The sequence below is a fragment of the Bombus pascuorum genome, chromosome 8, assembly GCF_905332965.1.
Source record: "Bombus pascuorum chromosome 8, iyBomPasc1.1, whole genome shotgun sequence".
NCBI lineage: Eukaryota > Metazoa > Arthropoda > Insecta > Hymenoptera > Apidae > Bombus > Bombus pascuorum.
The window spans coordinates 956,832-974,373 of NC_083495.1; the positions used below are offsets into that span (position 1 = coordinate 956,832).

At 30.0% G+C, this 17,542-nt stretch overlaps 2 protein-coding genes across 6 annotated transcripts; both read right to left on the reverse strand.

Moving 5' to 3' along the window:
- Positions 1-454: 454 nt before the first annotated feature.
- LOC132909926 (ATP-binding cassette sub-family G member 1-like) lies at positions 455-7,360 on the reverse strand. 4 transcript variants are annotated; one of them, XM_060965151.1, is made up of 13 exons: positions 5,986-7,360; positions 5,548-5,900; positions 5,307-5,469; positions 3,835-3,952; positions 3,307-3,496; positions 2,818-2,963; positions 2,498-2,736; positions 2,218-2,420; positions 1,969-2,137; positions 1,577-1,677; positions 1,306-1,461; positions 944-1,184; positions 455-866 (listed from the first exon to the last, which is right to left on the reverse strand). In XM_060965151.1, the coding sequence occupies exons 3-13, from the start codon at positions 5,449-5,451 to the stop codon at positions 694-696; spliced, it is 1,881 nt and encodes a 626-aa protein (XP_060821134.1). In that variant the 5' UTR covers positions 5,452-5,469; positions 5,548-5,900; positions 5,986-7,360; the 3' UTR covers positions 455-693. The 4 variants fall into 4 exon arrangements, with proteins under 4 accessions (XP_060821134.1, XP_060821135.1, XP_060821136.1 ...); XM_060965152.1 differs by having other exon boundaries at positions 455-778; positions 5,307-5,900; XM_060965153.1 differs by lacking the exons at positions 3,835-3,952; positions 5,307-5,469; positions 5,548-5,900; positions 5,986-7,360 and adding an exon at positions 3,730-3,831.
- Positions 7,361-8,197: 837 nt separating this feature from the next.
- Positions 8,198-16,827, reverse strand: LOC132909925 (ATP-binding cassette sub-family G member 1). 2 transcript variants are annotated; one of them, XM_060965150.1, is made up of 12 exons: positions 16,416-16,827; positions 15,627-15,971; positions 12,744-12,861; positions 12,066-12,255; positions 11,799-11,944; positions 10,683-10,921; positions 10,315-10,611; positions 10,000-10,157; positions 9,727-9,895; positions 9,546-9,646; positions 9,113-9,454; positions 8,198-8,954 (listed from the first exon to the last, which is right to left on the reverse strand). In XM_060965150.1, exons 2-12 carry the CDS (start codon positions 15,814-15,816, stop codon positions 8,796-8,798), a joined length of 2,109 nt encoding a protein of 702 aa, XP_060821133.1. In that variant the 5' UTR covers positions 15,817-15,971; positions 16,416-16,827; the 3' UTR covers positions 8,198-8,795. The 2 variants fall into 2 exon arrangements, with proteins under 2 accessions (XP_060821133.1, XP_060821132.1); XM_060965149.1 differs by having other exon boundaries at positions 10,000-10,160; positions 16,416-16,825.
- Between the last annotated feature and the right edge of the window lie 715 nt (positions 16,828-17,542).

The window sequence follows — 17,542 nt, forward strand, 5'->3', positions numbered from 1 at the left end:
TCGTTTCGCTCAATAACCGGACGACGCCAATGCTATAAATGTATGTATATATGTACTTGCGTTTTTCTATTCGATATTCTCGAATTTAGTCTTCATCACTAATATCACTCGATAATCGAAATTGAGAATTTGAAAATTACAGTTTGAATAATGTGAGAATTGTGTCATTTTTATATATTTTAAAATACAATAATATAATACGTTTGCGTTTCTGTGAAATTTCAACATGGTAATATATTAAAAAATTTTTATTGAGGGCTATTATTAATGATTCTTCATTATTATGCATTTATCGCTATTTATTACCATTTATTATTACTGCTTTATTAATGAAGAGATTCAGTAGATTATTCTATTAACATTTCATAAATCAATCTCTTTATAATATTGCGTCCAGTATTACAAAATATATCCAATAATGAAATGAAAGGAAATAAAATGCTATTATTCTAAATACTTTAAACTTTTCAGATCATTTTATCGTTTGCACCTAATTAGTGGCAGAATGAAGAAAATCATTTAAAATCACTAGTAACCATAGATTTGCTAATATGTAATTACAATGTAAGTTCATTAAATTAAATTTAGTTATGTGATCTTCTCTTCATCACATTCGGAAAAAAATCATAAAAGATCGATTACTTTTTCGAAAACAATATTTCGTATATTTCTACTACAAAATAAGACTAGGTTTTAATTGTCGATGTTAAAATGATTTTTTATTATCCTTCCAATGAAATGAAGTGCTTGAAACATTTTGTTTGGCTTAAGTCGTTGTCTAAGCAAATAATAAGAGAGAGCCCTTAGACAGATAAGGATAATTATTAAAGCGATAATGTCAACCCAAAAAACCACATGTTCCATCTCTGAAACGATAATTAAGACATTGTATTACAGCAAATAATATATTTTGAAGTCTTTTAAGCACTTTTAGGAGACTTACGCATTGTTAGTAAAACTTGTCGAGGTGTTCCGAAGGGGCAGAATATTTCCGCAGGTGGACAGTATAGCTTTTCTCTGTTGTAACCGTACAAAGCAACTACAAGACCTTCTATACCATATCGAATGTAACTTAGATACATTATGAGTTTACGATAGATAGATAAACTTTCCATTTCACCGATTCCTTGTATAGCTACCAACACTAGTGGAGTGGAAATTGCAGGCCCAACAAATGTACCATTCTAAAAGATAATTAATGTCAGAGAGAATATTCAAGATTTTGAAATATTAGTCGGTAATCGTTAATTAGCTCACGGTGTTATAGTATTATTATTACTAATAAAGGGATAATACGAAACATACCACGATGTTCAGCGTGCTGGCTATAACTAATGCCATACTTTCTGCGATAAATGCGCACATGAAGCAAATACTAAAAAACATTGCACATCTGGACAACTCCAGAGGTTGATTTGTGATCACATATACCATCAATAAATATATCGACGATAGTAATATCTGGAACGTTGATTTGTTGATTAGAACGTTGTATCGCTTAAATGATTTATAAAGATGCCATATTGTATAACTTTTGACGAAATCCAATATGCTATTACCTGCAATATGATCTTACCTGTCCAGGTATATTAACTATTGTAAATGCACAATAATAGGGACTCAAATCGTACCACATGTTGAAATATTCTCGTTTAACCAATTGCACTTCCGAAGGAACTGTAATTTCAAAATTAGCTAAAAAGTGTGATCGAATTTGAAGAAAAGAACAATGAAAATTGGTAAAATAATAGAGGATAATCGATCGAAAATGTAGTCGAACATTCAGCCGGACGTTCTTTCATATTCTACCATTCAAGGGATTCTTAGAAACTTGTTAATTATTTGTTAATTAATTCATTTTTAATTATATAGTAATGTTATTATCTATTAGGCAGTTCAACCTATGTTTTTTAAATAAACGCACATTAAGAATCATCGATTCACCTCGTGTAATTATTGTTTTCTTACAGTGCATTAATATCGGTGACATAGGTACATAGAGGAGAATTATCAAACAAGCAAAGCAGAAAGTAAAGTTGGATAAGGTTTTCGACCCGTCGTTTCCAATGTTTAAAAATAAACTACCAACGACGAAGCCCAGGAATATATATAAACTTATTTTTAAGTAGATATAACTCTGCAAAATATTAAGCATTTGTTACGTTACGTATTTCTTCCAAAATCTTCCGTTCATTAAATTTTATAATTATTTTGCACCTTATTTCTACGTAACTGTAATAACATTCTTCTCGATAGAACAACAAATTGTTTGAACCAGGACACTTTCGATATTTTTGCTTTGTATTGAAATTCGAACCTCGTTCGTCGAGAAACAGGAACGATAGGAAATTCCGTGTCCACAGCATTTATCATTCGACTTATCCATTCTGAACCATATTCGCCCGCAGATATTTCTATCACTGTAACGATAACAGTTTAGTTTTCGAGCGATATATAAATTCAGCCAATAAATAAAGTTAATTAGCTTGTAATTTACCAAAATCGGCAGGATTGTAGTGTTTCGGGCATTCGATACCAATTTGTCGAACAAATGGTACTAGATTATGTACAGTGCTTCTATAGATACATTGGCCAGCGGCTATAACATAAATGTGGTCGAATTTTGCGAAAATGCTTGCACTTGGAGTATGGAGGGAGCAGATTATCGTTTTCCCCAATCGCACCAAAGATTTTAAAAGGTCGGTACACTGTGCAGCTGATATTTCATCTAGTCCTCTAGAAATTGAATGGGTGGATTGTAGAGGAATTATTGAAATTTCATTATTTCTTCCTTAATAAACGACATAAAGTACTCACGTAGTTGGTTCGTCAAGAAACACAACAGGAGGATTACTCACGAGTTCCAAAGCGATCGAAAGTCTTTTTCTTTCTCCACCCGATAAACATTCGGTAGTTGTATCTTTTGCATGATGTAATCGCAAAATATTTAGGATTTCATCTATCTAAAATTATGTAAATGTTCAGTAGTGGATATAGTGGATTGATACTATGTCAATAATCCATAGATCTCAACAAATTTTTAAAAATTTATCATTATGTCGAAATGCTTGGATCTGTTGTTTCAAGACTGCCATTGAGTGCGCGACGAGAATATAAAAAATATGTGCGATGAAATGCATCGTATTCCGAGTATTCCGAGAACATAATTTAAGGTTGCGTACAAGAATCGCATTTTTAACCAAACAGATTTTTCCTGATATTTGTTACATACAGCATACGAAAGAAATATATTTTTGTTCTTATGCAATTGTATTATGCGTATGTATGAACGCGTAAAATGCTTACAGCGATCGATTTTGCTTTTTGGGAAATGTTGTCAAGTTTCAAATCTACAGCAAATTGCATTGCCTCTTGTACTGTAAGCCATGGTTGAAGAAGATCTTCTTGCATTATGTAACATGAAATTTTTTTAAAATAATTCTCGTCTCGTGTTTGTCCATTGATACTTATGTGTCCCGTAACGCTATCAGCCGATCTGAAAACGTTAGCTTTGATTTTGAAATCGAAAAAAGTAAAAAATGATGAAAATAGAATTGTTAGTCGTGTATCTATGATAGCGAGCAGCTAGTCCTATCGATCTTGACTTGAACTTATTTATTGTAAAGTCTACGACGTAAACCGTGCAGTCAATGACCTTTGACGTGCTGACTGCGCTTTTAAGCAGAATAGTCTAATTTAAACTTCATTAAAAGCACACGGATAACGCACCATGACGATAAATTTTTCATATATTCATTTGAATACAATTGCTCAATGCATTTATTAATTTTACACTACATGTAAGTACTTTATTCTAGTTATGTGAAACATTACTTGTATCCTGCGAGAATGTTTAATAAGGTGGATTTTCCGGCGCCTGATGGACCTAATATAGCGGTTAATTCTCCAGATTTAAATTGTCCACAAATTCCTCTTAATATTACTTTTGTACCTAAGACATACGAGAATAGAACATTTCATTATTTTACAATGTTATACAAAAAGAATGCAAAGTTAGCAAATACACTATCGAGATGAAAAATAGATGGAAGTTCTATGCGTAATTTTCTGATAATATCCGGTGATAAACAAGTAGTGTAACATAATTAAGCAAGATTTCGAAGAAAATATAACATGATATAGTTCCCTGAATAATTTTAGTATTTTTTCACGCAGTCCTTTAATTATTCGCATACGGTACATATTTATCATGTTGAAGCGATGAAAGATATTAAAATCTAATCTTGTATTATATAAAACTATACATTTTTATTCGACGACTCAATAAATTAAAATTAATCCATGACCTATTTTACTTATTTAATTATCGAATCAGTGAATAATTTATCTTTCTAATGTATTATTGCATGACAAAATACCTATTTTAATAAAATTTATCTTGAACAAGTATTAATGTATCATACTTAAGTTGTATACTGTAATATCAATAATTAAAAAATTGTACAGCAATAAAATTTGTTTTTGCTATCCTAGATTCAAATATGATTATCTTATATATATTTACTTTTCGTATTACATAACATCTACTGTACCTTTACCGAATCGATTGGCTTAAGCATGATAGCGTTGATGTGTTTAACTTAATTTGCATCTTTTGCTTTTTAGAATTGTAACTGATTGTGAGGTACGCATTAAGCGATTCCATTCTAATTGTGTTTTATGTATACAATATGCATGCTTTGTTTAAAAAATTGGTCTTCTCGATTGTGTTCAGAACAAATATAGCTTTTCTTATTTGAAAGCGCTTAATTATTGCTTTAAATAAAATAAAACAAGCATAAGATGTTTTATTCAAATATGATATTGTTATTTGTAGGTAGAAAGATTATAAACATAATAGAATTATAGAAAATAAGTCACGGAGTGAACGCAGCGCCAAAACGATTAAAACTACAACAAAACTAAAAGACTTTTGTGGAATCTTTTTACCCGATAATTTTATAAGAATAATTTTCTTTATCATTGAATCGTAAAGAAATTTTAAGAAATTTTTAAGGTATCAATATTTCGAGTAGACATTTTTGAATTCTTAATCTATTATTATTTTTCTTTTGAAGGCATATTATTAAAATTACAATATAGAATATCGAATATACTTTTTCACGGATATGTTTCAGATGAAACGAAGCTTAAATAAAAAAATGAAAAATTGCAATATATATTTATTTTAAACATATTTGTTCTACTAGAACATAAGAAAATATTTAATATTTAAATTATAAAATAAAATTTGAATACTTCAACTATTGTATTCAAACAGTATAGCAATGTTTATATTATCGTACCTTTTTTACCACAAGGTACTGTATAAGTTAAGTCATTGAATTCGATGTCAATAGGGGTTGTTATTTTTGAATATGATGGTGATACTGGGGTGTTTTGCATTCCATCGCTGTTCTGCTTCTCCTTGGACTCCGATTTTGTGGACATGATTGATCAGTTGTTTCACTAATTTATATCCACTTTGTTCAGATCATTATTCGAAATATGTAAGTACCTTTCTTTCTCATACCTTGAATAACTTACCGCGTTAAAAATTCCCTAGTGAGTTTATGAAAACATTTTCAAAAATTTTAAAAACTCGATTACGTTCTATAAAATTATTTGTGATCGATGTGTAATAGTCAGAGCAACACGAATTTTAAAATTATTGAAGATCTAAAACATTAATAAGGCCATACGGTTTTTTGTTTAAAAGAGAATCACTGAATGAAAATGGAAAAACTCGTAGGGACAGTCGAACGCTCAGTACACGGCAGATCGTTGTAAAAGACTGAAGTTGAAATAGCTTTAACCGCTTCCCTATTCTTAACATTATACGTACATGAATGTATCGGGTGGTACTATAACGATATTGTACATTACTACATTTGTACATTCTGAAACGAAGTAACTTGTAATTAGAACTCATATGTGTTAAGTAATAACTTCCTCTATGGTAACTTGATTTTAATTGAACACAACATGATTGAAAACAAAGGTATATTGTAACAAAGAAACCATTAAAAAATACGCGCAAAGTCCAGTGTGAATCATACTATACGCGATGTTTGTATATGTTCCATAGATACGATATACATATGTATAATGTATCACGCATCGTGATAACGAACCAAGATAAAGAGAAAGTATTGCCGCTATAAAAAAGCAATAACTAAATTTCAAGTTTCGTTTTTTCATCTACTTACCATTAATCAAATATATAAATATATTCAACTGTAGAAAACCTATTGGTATACTTTTATCTACAAAATATGCAGCAATATTTTCTTAACATTGTCCTTTTTGCATTGTTTCAATAAAAAAGAATAACATCCTTTGTAGCATGTATTCTTCTCATAATCTTGTTATTCTTCTTTATTTACATTCAAACACGTTTTATATAACTTCTCGATTGTTTTGCTTCGTTAATTTTCATAACACAAAAAGTAAAAGCAATGTATTAATATTTATTGTAGTATTTCGTAAAATATCGCGATATTGATTGAAGCGTACCGTAAAATAGAAATATTAATAAATGCGCATTTAGCTTTCCATTATTAGTCATTTATTGTCAATATTATCTATATTAGATGCATATGTGCTACCTATTCTGTATATATGTACTATGTATACTGCGATTTCTTGTCATGTTAAAAATAATACCACGCTAAACAAGTATGGGCTTCAGAATCTTGAAGTGTAACTGTCGCAAATTATAATTGAAATCAAATTCTAATATATATTTAATACGAAAAAACCATTTTAATTTATTTAATTTTTTATTAAAGTAATGTGATCAGCAAATGCGTTAAAAGACTGATAGATACCATTCCAAACCATCAAAAAATAGCGAATTTTTCAAAAAGCAATGGGGAGACAATAAGCTCATAATTCACTAATATACTACATGGAAAATACGTATAAGATTTGGATACATAATCATACATTTTAATATCTCCTTGGATTTAAATACTAAATTGCTACGTTTGATACGGAATAAACATCTTATGTAAATGATACTTATTCATACTTACATAAAAAAGGAAAATTACCACTATTTCATGAAATTAATTAAATGATAATTGAGGAAATAGTCTTAAGCAGAACATAATAATAATATCGCGATGTAATTATTGCAAATATGATGACAATGTTATACACATAATTTCATACACATCAATAATGGTAGTACACTTTTAATAGCGATATTCATTTCATTTGTTATTTTTTTATCATTTTATATTTTATCTTTATTTCCTTTTTCATAAATTGTAAGTCTTTATTTTATTATATTTTTTTATACTATATTATATTATATTATATTTAATGTAATTTATTTTATTGTAATTCGCTAAAGTGAAATTGTGTAAAAAATTTAGATTCACCAATATATCCATTTTGAAAACCAAGAAATATAATTTTCCTATATTTTGTAGTAATATATGATAAATGTTTAAACTAGCGATATTATGAAAGGCATACTTTTATTTGTAATAAACATACGTTATAAAATACAACGAATATTATGTCAATTCAGCACAAGTGCGTGCATTCGCATGACGATATTATAAAATATATTATGTATTGTATATATATACATGTATATCGATCAGAATCGATCACGTAAACATTTTACATATAAACATGTATAATTCATCCCATTTGTATAAATAGATATAAACAGATTTTTTCATTAACGTACATTTTTCAAGTTAATGAACATTACTAACATATTACAAATCAAACGTTTTAATTCGTTTAATTTAATATTTATGTTTTGCATTAACAACCGATATCGCAATTCCTAAACTTTAAAAATTGAAAAACAAATTTAGACTAGGACTGTTGACATAATTGTCTCCCTTAAAGCGTTTAAAGTACTCTATATATTTTTTTACGTGATTTATACTTTTACAAAAGTAAATTCGCTTTAAAGATATACATTAAAGTCAAGAGTTACATCAATTGGAAGAGTTGTGAATGTATAATTTCGATAAACTTATTCTTAAGTTAAATCTTAAGTTTTCAAATATACAATGATGCTGGGGACGTATTACCAAAATTTAACATATGAAATACGTGATAAGATAAACATGACAAGGTATTTACTATTTCAGACATTATCCTGAATAAAAAAACATCAATTTATGCTTCCGCGTTAAAATTAAAGATACACTGTATCGTATTTGTTCTGTGTTATTTTTCTGCATTTTTAAACTCACAGCCATAGGCGGATAAAAAATATGATCACTCGCAAAATGTTGTCAATTAAGGCCTCTAACTCTTTTCAATGTATAGAACTGCAGAGTTTTGTGGGTGTTCATTTATAGTCAGATCCAGTAAATTTAATCCCTTTCCTAGCTATCACTTTGTAAATTAATAATAGACACACTAATGATCCATTTGAGATCACCGTATATGTTCATGCACATTTTCTAAAATTTTTGTGTTATATAACAAAAAATATAGATAATTATGGCCGCAATAGTTACCACAGAATTATTATCGTAAAACTAACAAAGAATAAATTATGTTCATCTAAATCTTATAACATCTTCAATCATAAGCATAAACAGTATGTGGTAATTCATTCTCCCGGTACATGAGGTTTCTTCGATGATTGGAAATTGTTGATGTGAACAGTTTTCGATGTCGAAGAGAAACAAAATTGTTAATCACGGATTTGTAGTATACGAACATATGAAGAAATGCATTATTTTAATCTGTAGCGTCCATTTGGAAAAGTGTTGTACGCTATAACATTGTTAAATTGACAATAATCGTACAATAATCTATCGTGCAGTCTTTAGTTTCCAACGAAGGAACAAATAGGCAGCAATTCGAAGTACAACGAATATCAAAAGCAAGGCAAGGATATCAAGAGTGAAATCAGCATCGAGCATATCTAATTCCTCCAACGTTGTTTCTGGGTTTTTAAAGTGGCAGTACACCTGTAAATATATGAAATTTTATATGTATGTATATATGTGCATATATATGCATTGTTCTGAAGGAAAGTCAGATTTCTATAAATCCGTATTTTGTCAAAGTATCTAATAATAATTAGTCTTATAAAGAATTTAATAAAAACAAACGAAGCACATCATACCTGGAAACATTTAAGCTTTTCTCTGCCAAAGGAGTATGTGGACAGAGCAGTTCCTTCAAAACCATATCTAATGTAGCTTAGATAGGTAATCCATCTAAGATATACTGGAATAGCGTCAAAGCTAACGAAAAAGCCGGAGAACAAAAGAAACGGTACAGACATGACCGGTGCCAAGAATACGCCGTTCTGAACATTCATTGCTGCACCAACCACTAGCCCAACCGATTGTGCAACGAAAGAAATAAGTAAACATGTTCCCAAGAACATACTGAATCGCATAATATCTGTTGGTTGACTTGTCATAAAGTACACAATCGTAACATACATAATGCAGAATATTGCCTGTAAAAAAGAAATAATATATAAATTTTCAGATGTGAAAAAGGAATACATAGCTTCACAGAGTCAAGTCACATATATCCTGCTTTTTTACCTGAAATGGTATATCTGATATGGTAATTGCTAGATAGTAGGCCTTGAGAGAATACCACCTATTAAAATTTTCTTTTAAAAGCACTGGTAGTTCTAAGGGAACTGTAAGAAATAAAATTTTTTTACAAATACTATTGTAATACAAAAGAAATAAAAGAACAAATAAAGCCAATATGACTCACAAGACAATATCGTAATGGTCATAGATGTATACATAAGAAACAGCATGTTAAAAAATAAAAACCCAAGGTTGCTAAGTACTTTAGCACCATCATTCCCAATATCATAATAAAGTGCGCCAATCAATAAACCTACTAAAATGTGAGCAAAAAGTCGAAGATACATAAGTGTCTAAAAAAGAAATAACATTAGATTTGTAAAATCTCTAATAACTCATGAGTCAGAGGAATGATCTTAAATAAATCAATTGATTAACTGAATTTTGATCAACTTACCCAATCTCTTCGACTGAAAAGTAAAGCTCGTTTTAAAACAATCCAGAACTGTTGACATTCCGATGTGGGGTATCTCTCTGGAGTGATTACAATCGATTCATCAAGTAAGGCTACTTCAGCATTATCCTTTTTCTCCATATCAACCGGTATCACTACATCTACTATATAAAAATAACGATTTATATAAAAGATATAATTGGTATATATTATTTAACCCTTATTACTTTAACAGCCAGTAATGCTGTCAAACATAAGTTAGCGTTTTACTCTAAAAAAGTGATAAGGGTTAATAATTCACTGGATCTCCTTATGAACCTTGTTTCGTAATATCGTTAGTTGCGTAAGATGGGATAATTCCTTTATTATTTATGTCCTTTATTTTGTCCTCTTGAAACTTTTCTTCCAAATTATTAACATCATTTTTATCTTTCATTTCAACGTTTTCGTCACGACCTTCACCTTTCGAAAACGAATCACTAGATACATTATTCAATCCTTCCGACTTATTTTCAGGGAATGGGTATCCTTCTCGAATATCATATTTTCCATTCTTTATAGCGTTCACCAGATTTCTGATGTTGTCACCGTATTCTCCGCACGATACTTCGATAACTTAGAATTGAATTACAGTAATCAGTATCTTTAAAGAATCTAGAAATACACTGATATTACAAATAGCTTACTGAAAGAAGCTGGATTGTGATAACTTGGGCAGTTGAGTCCGATATTTCTAAGAAATGGCACTAACTGCGACGTAGATCCCTGATATACACATTGTCCTTCGGCTAATGTGTATAGAGAGTCAAACATTTCGAACAGCCTAGCGCTGGGTTGATGAATGGTACATATTATTGTTCTTCCTCCTCGAGCTAAGGTTTTTAAGAGCGAAATGCATTGAAAACAAGATGAAGAGTCCAAACCACTGTAAATTGATAAAACATATATTACTTATTATCAAACAATATTTCGAATATTTCTAAAAATAAGGATTCTAATAATTTTTCATTGGATTTTAAAACATTTATTTACATGAACGATCTTGAATTGATCACTTTTTTCTTCCGACTTAATCACAGGGAAAAGAATTCCGGTAGACCTTCAAGAACCGGTTAAACGCCAATTTAAGTTTTTTTTAAGTTTTAATCAATTGCATACTAAAGAATTTGTTGAAATAATTTTAAATCAGAGTGTGTCTTCATAGAAGCAATATTGTTCAACAAATATAAATAATAAAAGCGACTGACAGTTGCAAGTATAGCGTGTAAAAAAGAATGGTATATGCGACGTCAGTGAAAGCGAGAAAGTAAAAAGTTTTAAAAACTTGTTATTTGCGTACTTTCTCTTACTTCATCCTTTCATTTTGTCATTTAATGAAATTCGCTTATATATTTTTATCCTTTTTTTAATGCTTCACATTTGTGCATGTAATCATTAAACATTAGTAAATTATAATGAGTCTTAATACATTTTAGAATGTTAAGAAAACGAAAAAATGAAAATTACAAATAAGACAACGAAATTCATAGAAAAATCTCTAAAAATTTGCAAAGGTAATTCCCTGACACTGACCATGTTTTCATTCAAACGTTATATAAAGAGCAAAGAGGATTCTCTGATATTGATGATGGTGAAAGTGAAACTGTTTGCAGGAGAAAAAGCATATCTCTTTCTGGTATGGTACATATGTATTCGCATCCGAATAGATTAACATTTCAAAAACACGTCTCCTTTTTAACACAGATTCTTTATCCCTTTAAATCACATTGTACAATATATTAAATACAATAAGATTTCCTTACCTAGTAGGTTCGTCAAAGAACATTATTGGAGGATTATTGACTAATTCAAGCGCAATAGAAAGCCGTTTTTTTTGTCCACCGCTCAAATTTGAAGTCATAGTTCGACGATGTTCGGATAGACCAAGTGTTTCTAGAATTTCTTGAATCTAATAAATACAAATGAATGGTATCATCAGGAAGTTCAACATTCATTCTCAATCCTCCATTCAGTAATATAACAGCAGTAATTTTCTTATTATCTATAGACAAAATATTTAACGAACGTACCACTTCTTCTTTCTCTGGTTTGCTTACATGTGACCCAAGTTTAAGGTTCGAAGCGACCTTCATAGCTTCAGCTACAGTTAAATTTGCATGAAGTTGATTATCTTGCATAATGTAGCATGATAATTTTCTAAAGGCACTAAAATTCCTTTCATGGCCATTCATTGTGATACTTCCTTCGGTACCTGTTGATCTAAATAAACATCCAAAATATTTTGATGTTGGATATCTATTTAATAATATTTTGATTTTGAATATCTCATGTGTATAATATCGCTCACATTAAGAACCCGAATGACGAAAGAATATTCATAGTTATTCGAATAAATTAAATAGGAGCGATTACAAATTTTATTATCATTCGTAAGCTATCGAGGTGCTTTTGTATCTATAATTCAGGTAAGTGTCGTGATACAAGACGGCATAATAAATAATGGTTGAATCTCGTTTGCCACTTGATCGTTAGATTTAATTGGCCTATGGATGGCTAAACCGGTTAGAGTTTACGAATTACATATTAACTAGTATTGCCTCTCTCATGTATATTCCAACGAAAATGAACTTTAATTTTTTGTAATCTTGACAGCTTTGTTCATAGATTTTGATATTATTTAAAAAATATAGCTCTATCGTATTTATAAACGAAGAAAATTTTCGAAGAACGAAAGGAGAACAACTCACTTATATCCGGTCAGGATGTTTAAAAGAGTAGACTTTCCTGCACCGGAAGGCCCCATAATAGCTGTCAGTTCTCCAGATCGTAGTCTTCCACTGACGGATTTTAAGATTGTCTTTACATCTGAAGATTAATTAATCCACACTGAAGTAAAAGTATTAAAAGTATTTTTATGACTATGTCGAAAATTAAAGCCAAACGGCGCAGCGGCTGTGTTAAAGTGAAAGAGCTCAGAATGTTAACCTTGCTAACATATCTAAAAATCACTGAAATCGATAAGGTGTCCCCTAATTGATATAATTATCAAGGGAACTAATGGCTATCATATCATTCTTTGCATAATCCACTATTGTTTCTCGTTCGGTAGTTTATATCGCAAAACTTGTTTTGTCATTCATCATAAGCTAAAGATTTTAGCCTTCATAGTTAGACTATCCTAATTGTAAGAATATCATTCCGCTTGTAGTCAATTTGTGCTATTGCATTTCTCTTCAAAATAGTCACGTTTTCAAAATAGTCTATAATATATTTTCAATTACGTATAATTTATCATTATTATATTCTAATGCGTTATATTACTATTACCCACTATATTATATATACATATAGTGTATGTGTGGATGAATGTGAATTAATTTTTATAAACCAACCTCACTTTGTAGGCGAGAAGGAAAAATTAATGAACTATCTATCTGCCCTATCTATTGCCCATATAATGCTACGTGATAAACCAGAACTAACACATACTATGACATTGTCGTTATATCACACAATACATCATAGGTTCCTACCCATGCGATGATTGTATGATAGTGGATACTAACAGTATTATGAAGTTAAAGTATGAAAGTATTGAAAAGTATGAAGAGTATTTATGAAGTTGGATATTACATTTGACGATGTTATGTATAAAAAACGAAATAAAGTACGCGAATTCCGGTTTTAGTAATAACAACTCTAAATAAATTATCAAGCTTTCTACTTGAATAAATACTAATAACATACATAGTTTCACATAGCAATATAATGTATGACGAAATCATCTTTTAACCTTTATCAAACAGTTTCTAAGTCAGAATATTAGACTTTTATACAAGCAGTACATCTGAACGCAATAAAAAATTAAAATGGCAAACGCATTTGAGGTCTTGATTTTCCATTAATGTATAAACATTTTTCTTGCAAATGGTAACTCATTTATATTAATTAATAAATTTGTACAATGTCATCGCCAATTTCAGTAATCGCGACAATAATTTTTTGGATATTAAAAGAAAGTCAACTTCAAACAGGCTGTTCCTAGTTACGCAAAATGTGAGTTGCAAAAAATATTGCTATATACATTCACTTTCTGCAAGCGGTCATATTCGATTTGCAGGTGTATGCGTGTGCAGATGTATGTCACATACGAAACTACATAGCTAACAAGTAGTGTGGAAGAGATGCAATTACAAGAATGAACTTTGGCCTGAAACAAAAACAGCCTTTATGTTCATTTAAGACGCATCATAGTTTATTTTAAGATTCTCTAAACTTTAAACGTTACTTTTTTCGTTTATGGGACAGGATGTCCATACTCTTTAAATATCCGTAAAAACATAAACATATAACGCTTTATTACCCTATTTATAAGATTTGTGTACATATTATGATGAAATAATTCATGGAGTATTATTACAAATCTCTGGTCATTGACACGCAAAGAAGCCATCGCAATGTATGGTGGCTCATGAATTATTAATTAGGGAAAAGAACGAAGTTTTTGGAAATATTTATATTATTTATTATTACCCTTGCCTTTTAGTTTAGGATTGCTTCCGGCTTACATCATATTTACGGATACATTTGTATTAACTATAACCAAAACATAATTAATAAATTATAAGATGTGAGTCTGGAATATAATTTAATTAAGTAAATAACAACAAATATTTTTTAGTTACATTTCATTGTTCATTCGATTGCAAAATACAATCATAAAATTAAAGGAAAGAAATTTTCTAGAAATATTAATTGAAACAAAATGAAAATGCTAGCCCGACAAATGAAACGGAGTTTTATCGCACAACTGCTGTAGTTGGAACACTAAGCTGATTGGAGTATAAACTGATGATAAATGGAAACAAAGACTTAGTTTTTGGAATTATCTGTATTATTATCACACACATTATTCGTTTTTCTTATTATATTATTGTTTCTGTTAGTGCCGAACTACTAAAAATACTCTATTAAAAATAAGTATAATTCACACTAAAAGTCGTGTCGACCTGATTGAAATATTTAAAAAAATGTCGATAACGATCCCCTTTCAAGTAATAAATATACATATATGTATATACGATGTATTTCGGAAATCGTAATTAAAATTTTGCACCGTAACCGGTTTCTTATAAAATCTCACTTACTAATTCCTTCACTTTAGTCAACTACTCTCTACAAATCGCATAACGTAGAAAGTTATTTTTTTCAGAGAAAATATCTACACGATGACAACAAAAAGAATGGTTTAATTGTCAGCTAATTATTTTTGCTTTTATAAAATCAAATATTGAATATTTTGTTGTTTAGTTAATTATTCTACTATTTGAAAATAATATACTTGTATAGCCCCAGATACAAGTACTGTATTGTGTAAACGGCACTTTCACACAAATAATATTTACGTTCTCTTTATGACCAGTATCATCAAGAACCAGTTTAACTGTATAAATTTGACCAAAAGGGAACAAATAACGAAATTATTTTTTATATTCTTTTAATGTATTAAGGGATTTTGATTCTCGTACAATACTATAACTCATTTTTTATTGTATAGAACATGAGTCCAATGATCTTCGCTACTTAACTTAGCTGCAAATAATATTTACAGAAAAAGTTAGCATACTTACTATTTTTGCTGCCTTCTCGTACCCTGTATGTTAAATCTGTGAATGCTAGTTCAACCGGCGGTCTTTTCGGTAGATGCGTAATCGTTTTGGGTTGTGTTGGTACAAGTAAACGAATACCTGAACCATTCCTAGGTTGTAATAAAATTTCATTGGTATTATCTTCGTGTGAACAATTCCCCTCAAGCTTCATTTTATATTGTAATCTTTTTTAATTTCTTATCTTGGCTTTGAAATGAAATTTAAGTAGCTGTTTCTCTTCTTATGGTCGATATTCGTTCAAATGAACCGACCTTTCCGCAGTATTACGTTTTCGTTATTGGATATGCATACAAATTCTCTCATCGCCTGAAAAATTATTTGTTTTCAACTTTAAGTCATTTATCTAGTAGGACATTTAAAATCAAATGTTATTCTTACTTTATCATAAAATAAATATGACAAATCTTTCTTAATTAGATACATTTAAGAAGAAACTTCATTATGGATTATTGTAATTTATAAATATTTATTTTCGTATTGAAATATAGTTGTTTCATTGGCACGTAGAGCATGTGCTTCAAAAATCTTTTGTATAAAAACGTGCAAATGATACCGGCATTGTTTATGTTAATTTAGAATGACAAAATACTTAATTTCAGAAATTCTTCAAATAGCATTATTCTACTTATTACACTCGATTTGACAACAACACATCACTTGCAGAATTTAAAACTAATTAAATATTCTAAAGAAAATAAAGAATTGAAACAATTCAGGTTCAAATAGATTTCAAATAACGCGCGTTCTTACATTATTCAAGTAGTGACGCATGAGAAGTCGGTCAAAAAGAGACGACCATGACTTAGAAATAATAACTGCGTAGACCGTCGATTTTATCCTTGTATCAGAAGTAAATGCATCTCAATTTCTGTGTCCCACGTCTGCGTAACACACGGCAATATCGTTCAAACGATTAAGAATAAAACACACACTCGCAGTTTTTACGATCACACGTATACGTAACTATGATAAACGATTTCAGAATTGCACGATTGTAATAATAAAACGATAGATCAACAGAGGAATCAAGACAAAATCCACCCGATGCTTTCTCGACGATGTTTAAACCTCGGTGTTTCGAGACGGACTGGCTGATTCCACCATTTAGCAGCTCCGCGGCCATCACCATTGACCGTCGTTGCTTTGCTGAATGTTCTTTCTCACTCTGTTTCTCTTCCATTTCTCTCTTACTCACTCCCCTTTCCTCACCACTCCTGTCTTTTTAAGGACGCAACAAAGGATTATGATAGGGGGAATGAAGAGTTAATGTGATCAAAGTCGAGATCGTACACATCTTTTAAGTTGTAGTCTTCTGTAATCATTCCTTTAGTACTTATCCGCCTACGACTATTTAACCTATTTCGAATTACTTTTACACTTCAATTTCTTCCTGCTATTCTTTTAATTAGTCGATCATAGACTTATTAAACGTCAATTATTTTGATCACGTTACAAATTTTTATAAAAGAAACATATAGTCACAGCCACAATGACGGTGAAGCAGTAACATTATTACAATGTTTAAAGGTTCTAGCGATTGTAAAGAAACAAGTTAAATACGGCCTCCTAATAAGTCAAGATAATAGAAAACAGTGAAAGGTTGAAAAGAAGTATTAAAGAATTAGAGAACACAACCCTAATGTAAAACCGGAAATTTATCAAATCCAAAAAAGAAGATTATATAGAAATAAAATAAATAATAGCAAAATAATAGAAATGAAAAAGTTTTAAAATATTCTGTCATGCACCTGGTAATACCTATTCATTCATGTATAAAGAAAATCGATATCGATTACAAATTTCCAAAGATTGTCATTCCGATAAAATTACGAATTTTGTGTTATGATATATTGAACTTATCTATTATCTGCATTTAT

Coding starts and splice junctions, on each gene's coding strand:
- LOC132909926 (XM_060965151.1), bottom strand. CDS start 5,451: ATGTCCACAAAATCGGAGTCCAAGGAGAAGCAGAACAGCGATGGAATG. Junction 3,953..5,306: donor AGTACCTTGTGGTAAAAAAG/GTACGATAATAT, acceptor CGTATGTCTTAG/GTACAAAAGTAATATTAAGA. Junction 867..943: donor ACAAGTTTTACTAACAATGC/GTAAGTCTCCTA, acceptor TTATCGTTTCAG/AGATGGAACATGTGGTTTTT.
- LOC132909925 (XM_060965149.1), bottom strand. CDS start 15,816: ATGAAGCTTGAGGGGAATTGTTCACACGAAGATAATACCAATGAAATT. Junction 10,922..11,798: donor TTCTTTGACGAACCTACTAG/GTAAGGAAATCT, acceptor ATCAATTTACAG/TGGTTTGGACTCTTCATCTT. Junction 9,455..9,545: donor TATCAGATATACCATTTCAG/GTAAAAAAGCAG, acceptor TCTTTTTTACAG/GCAATATTCTGCATTATGTA.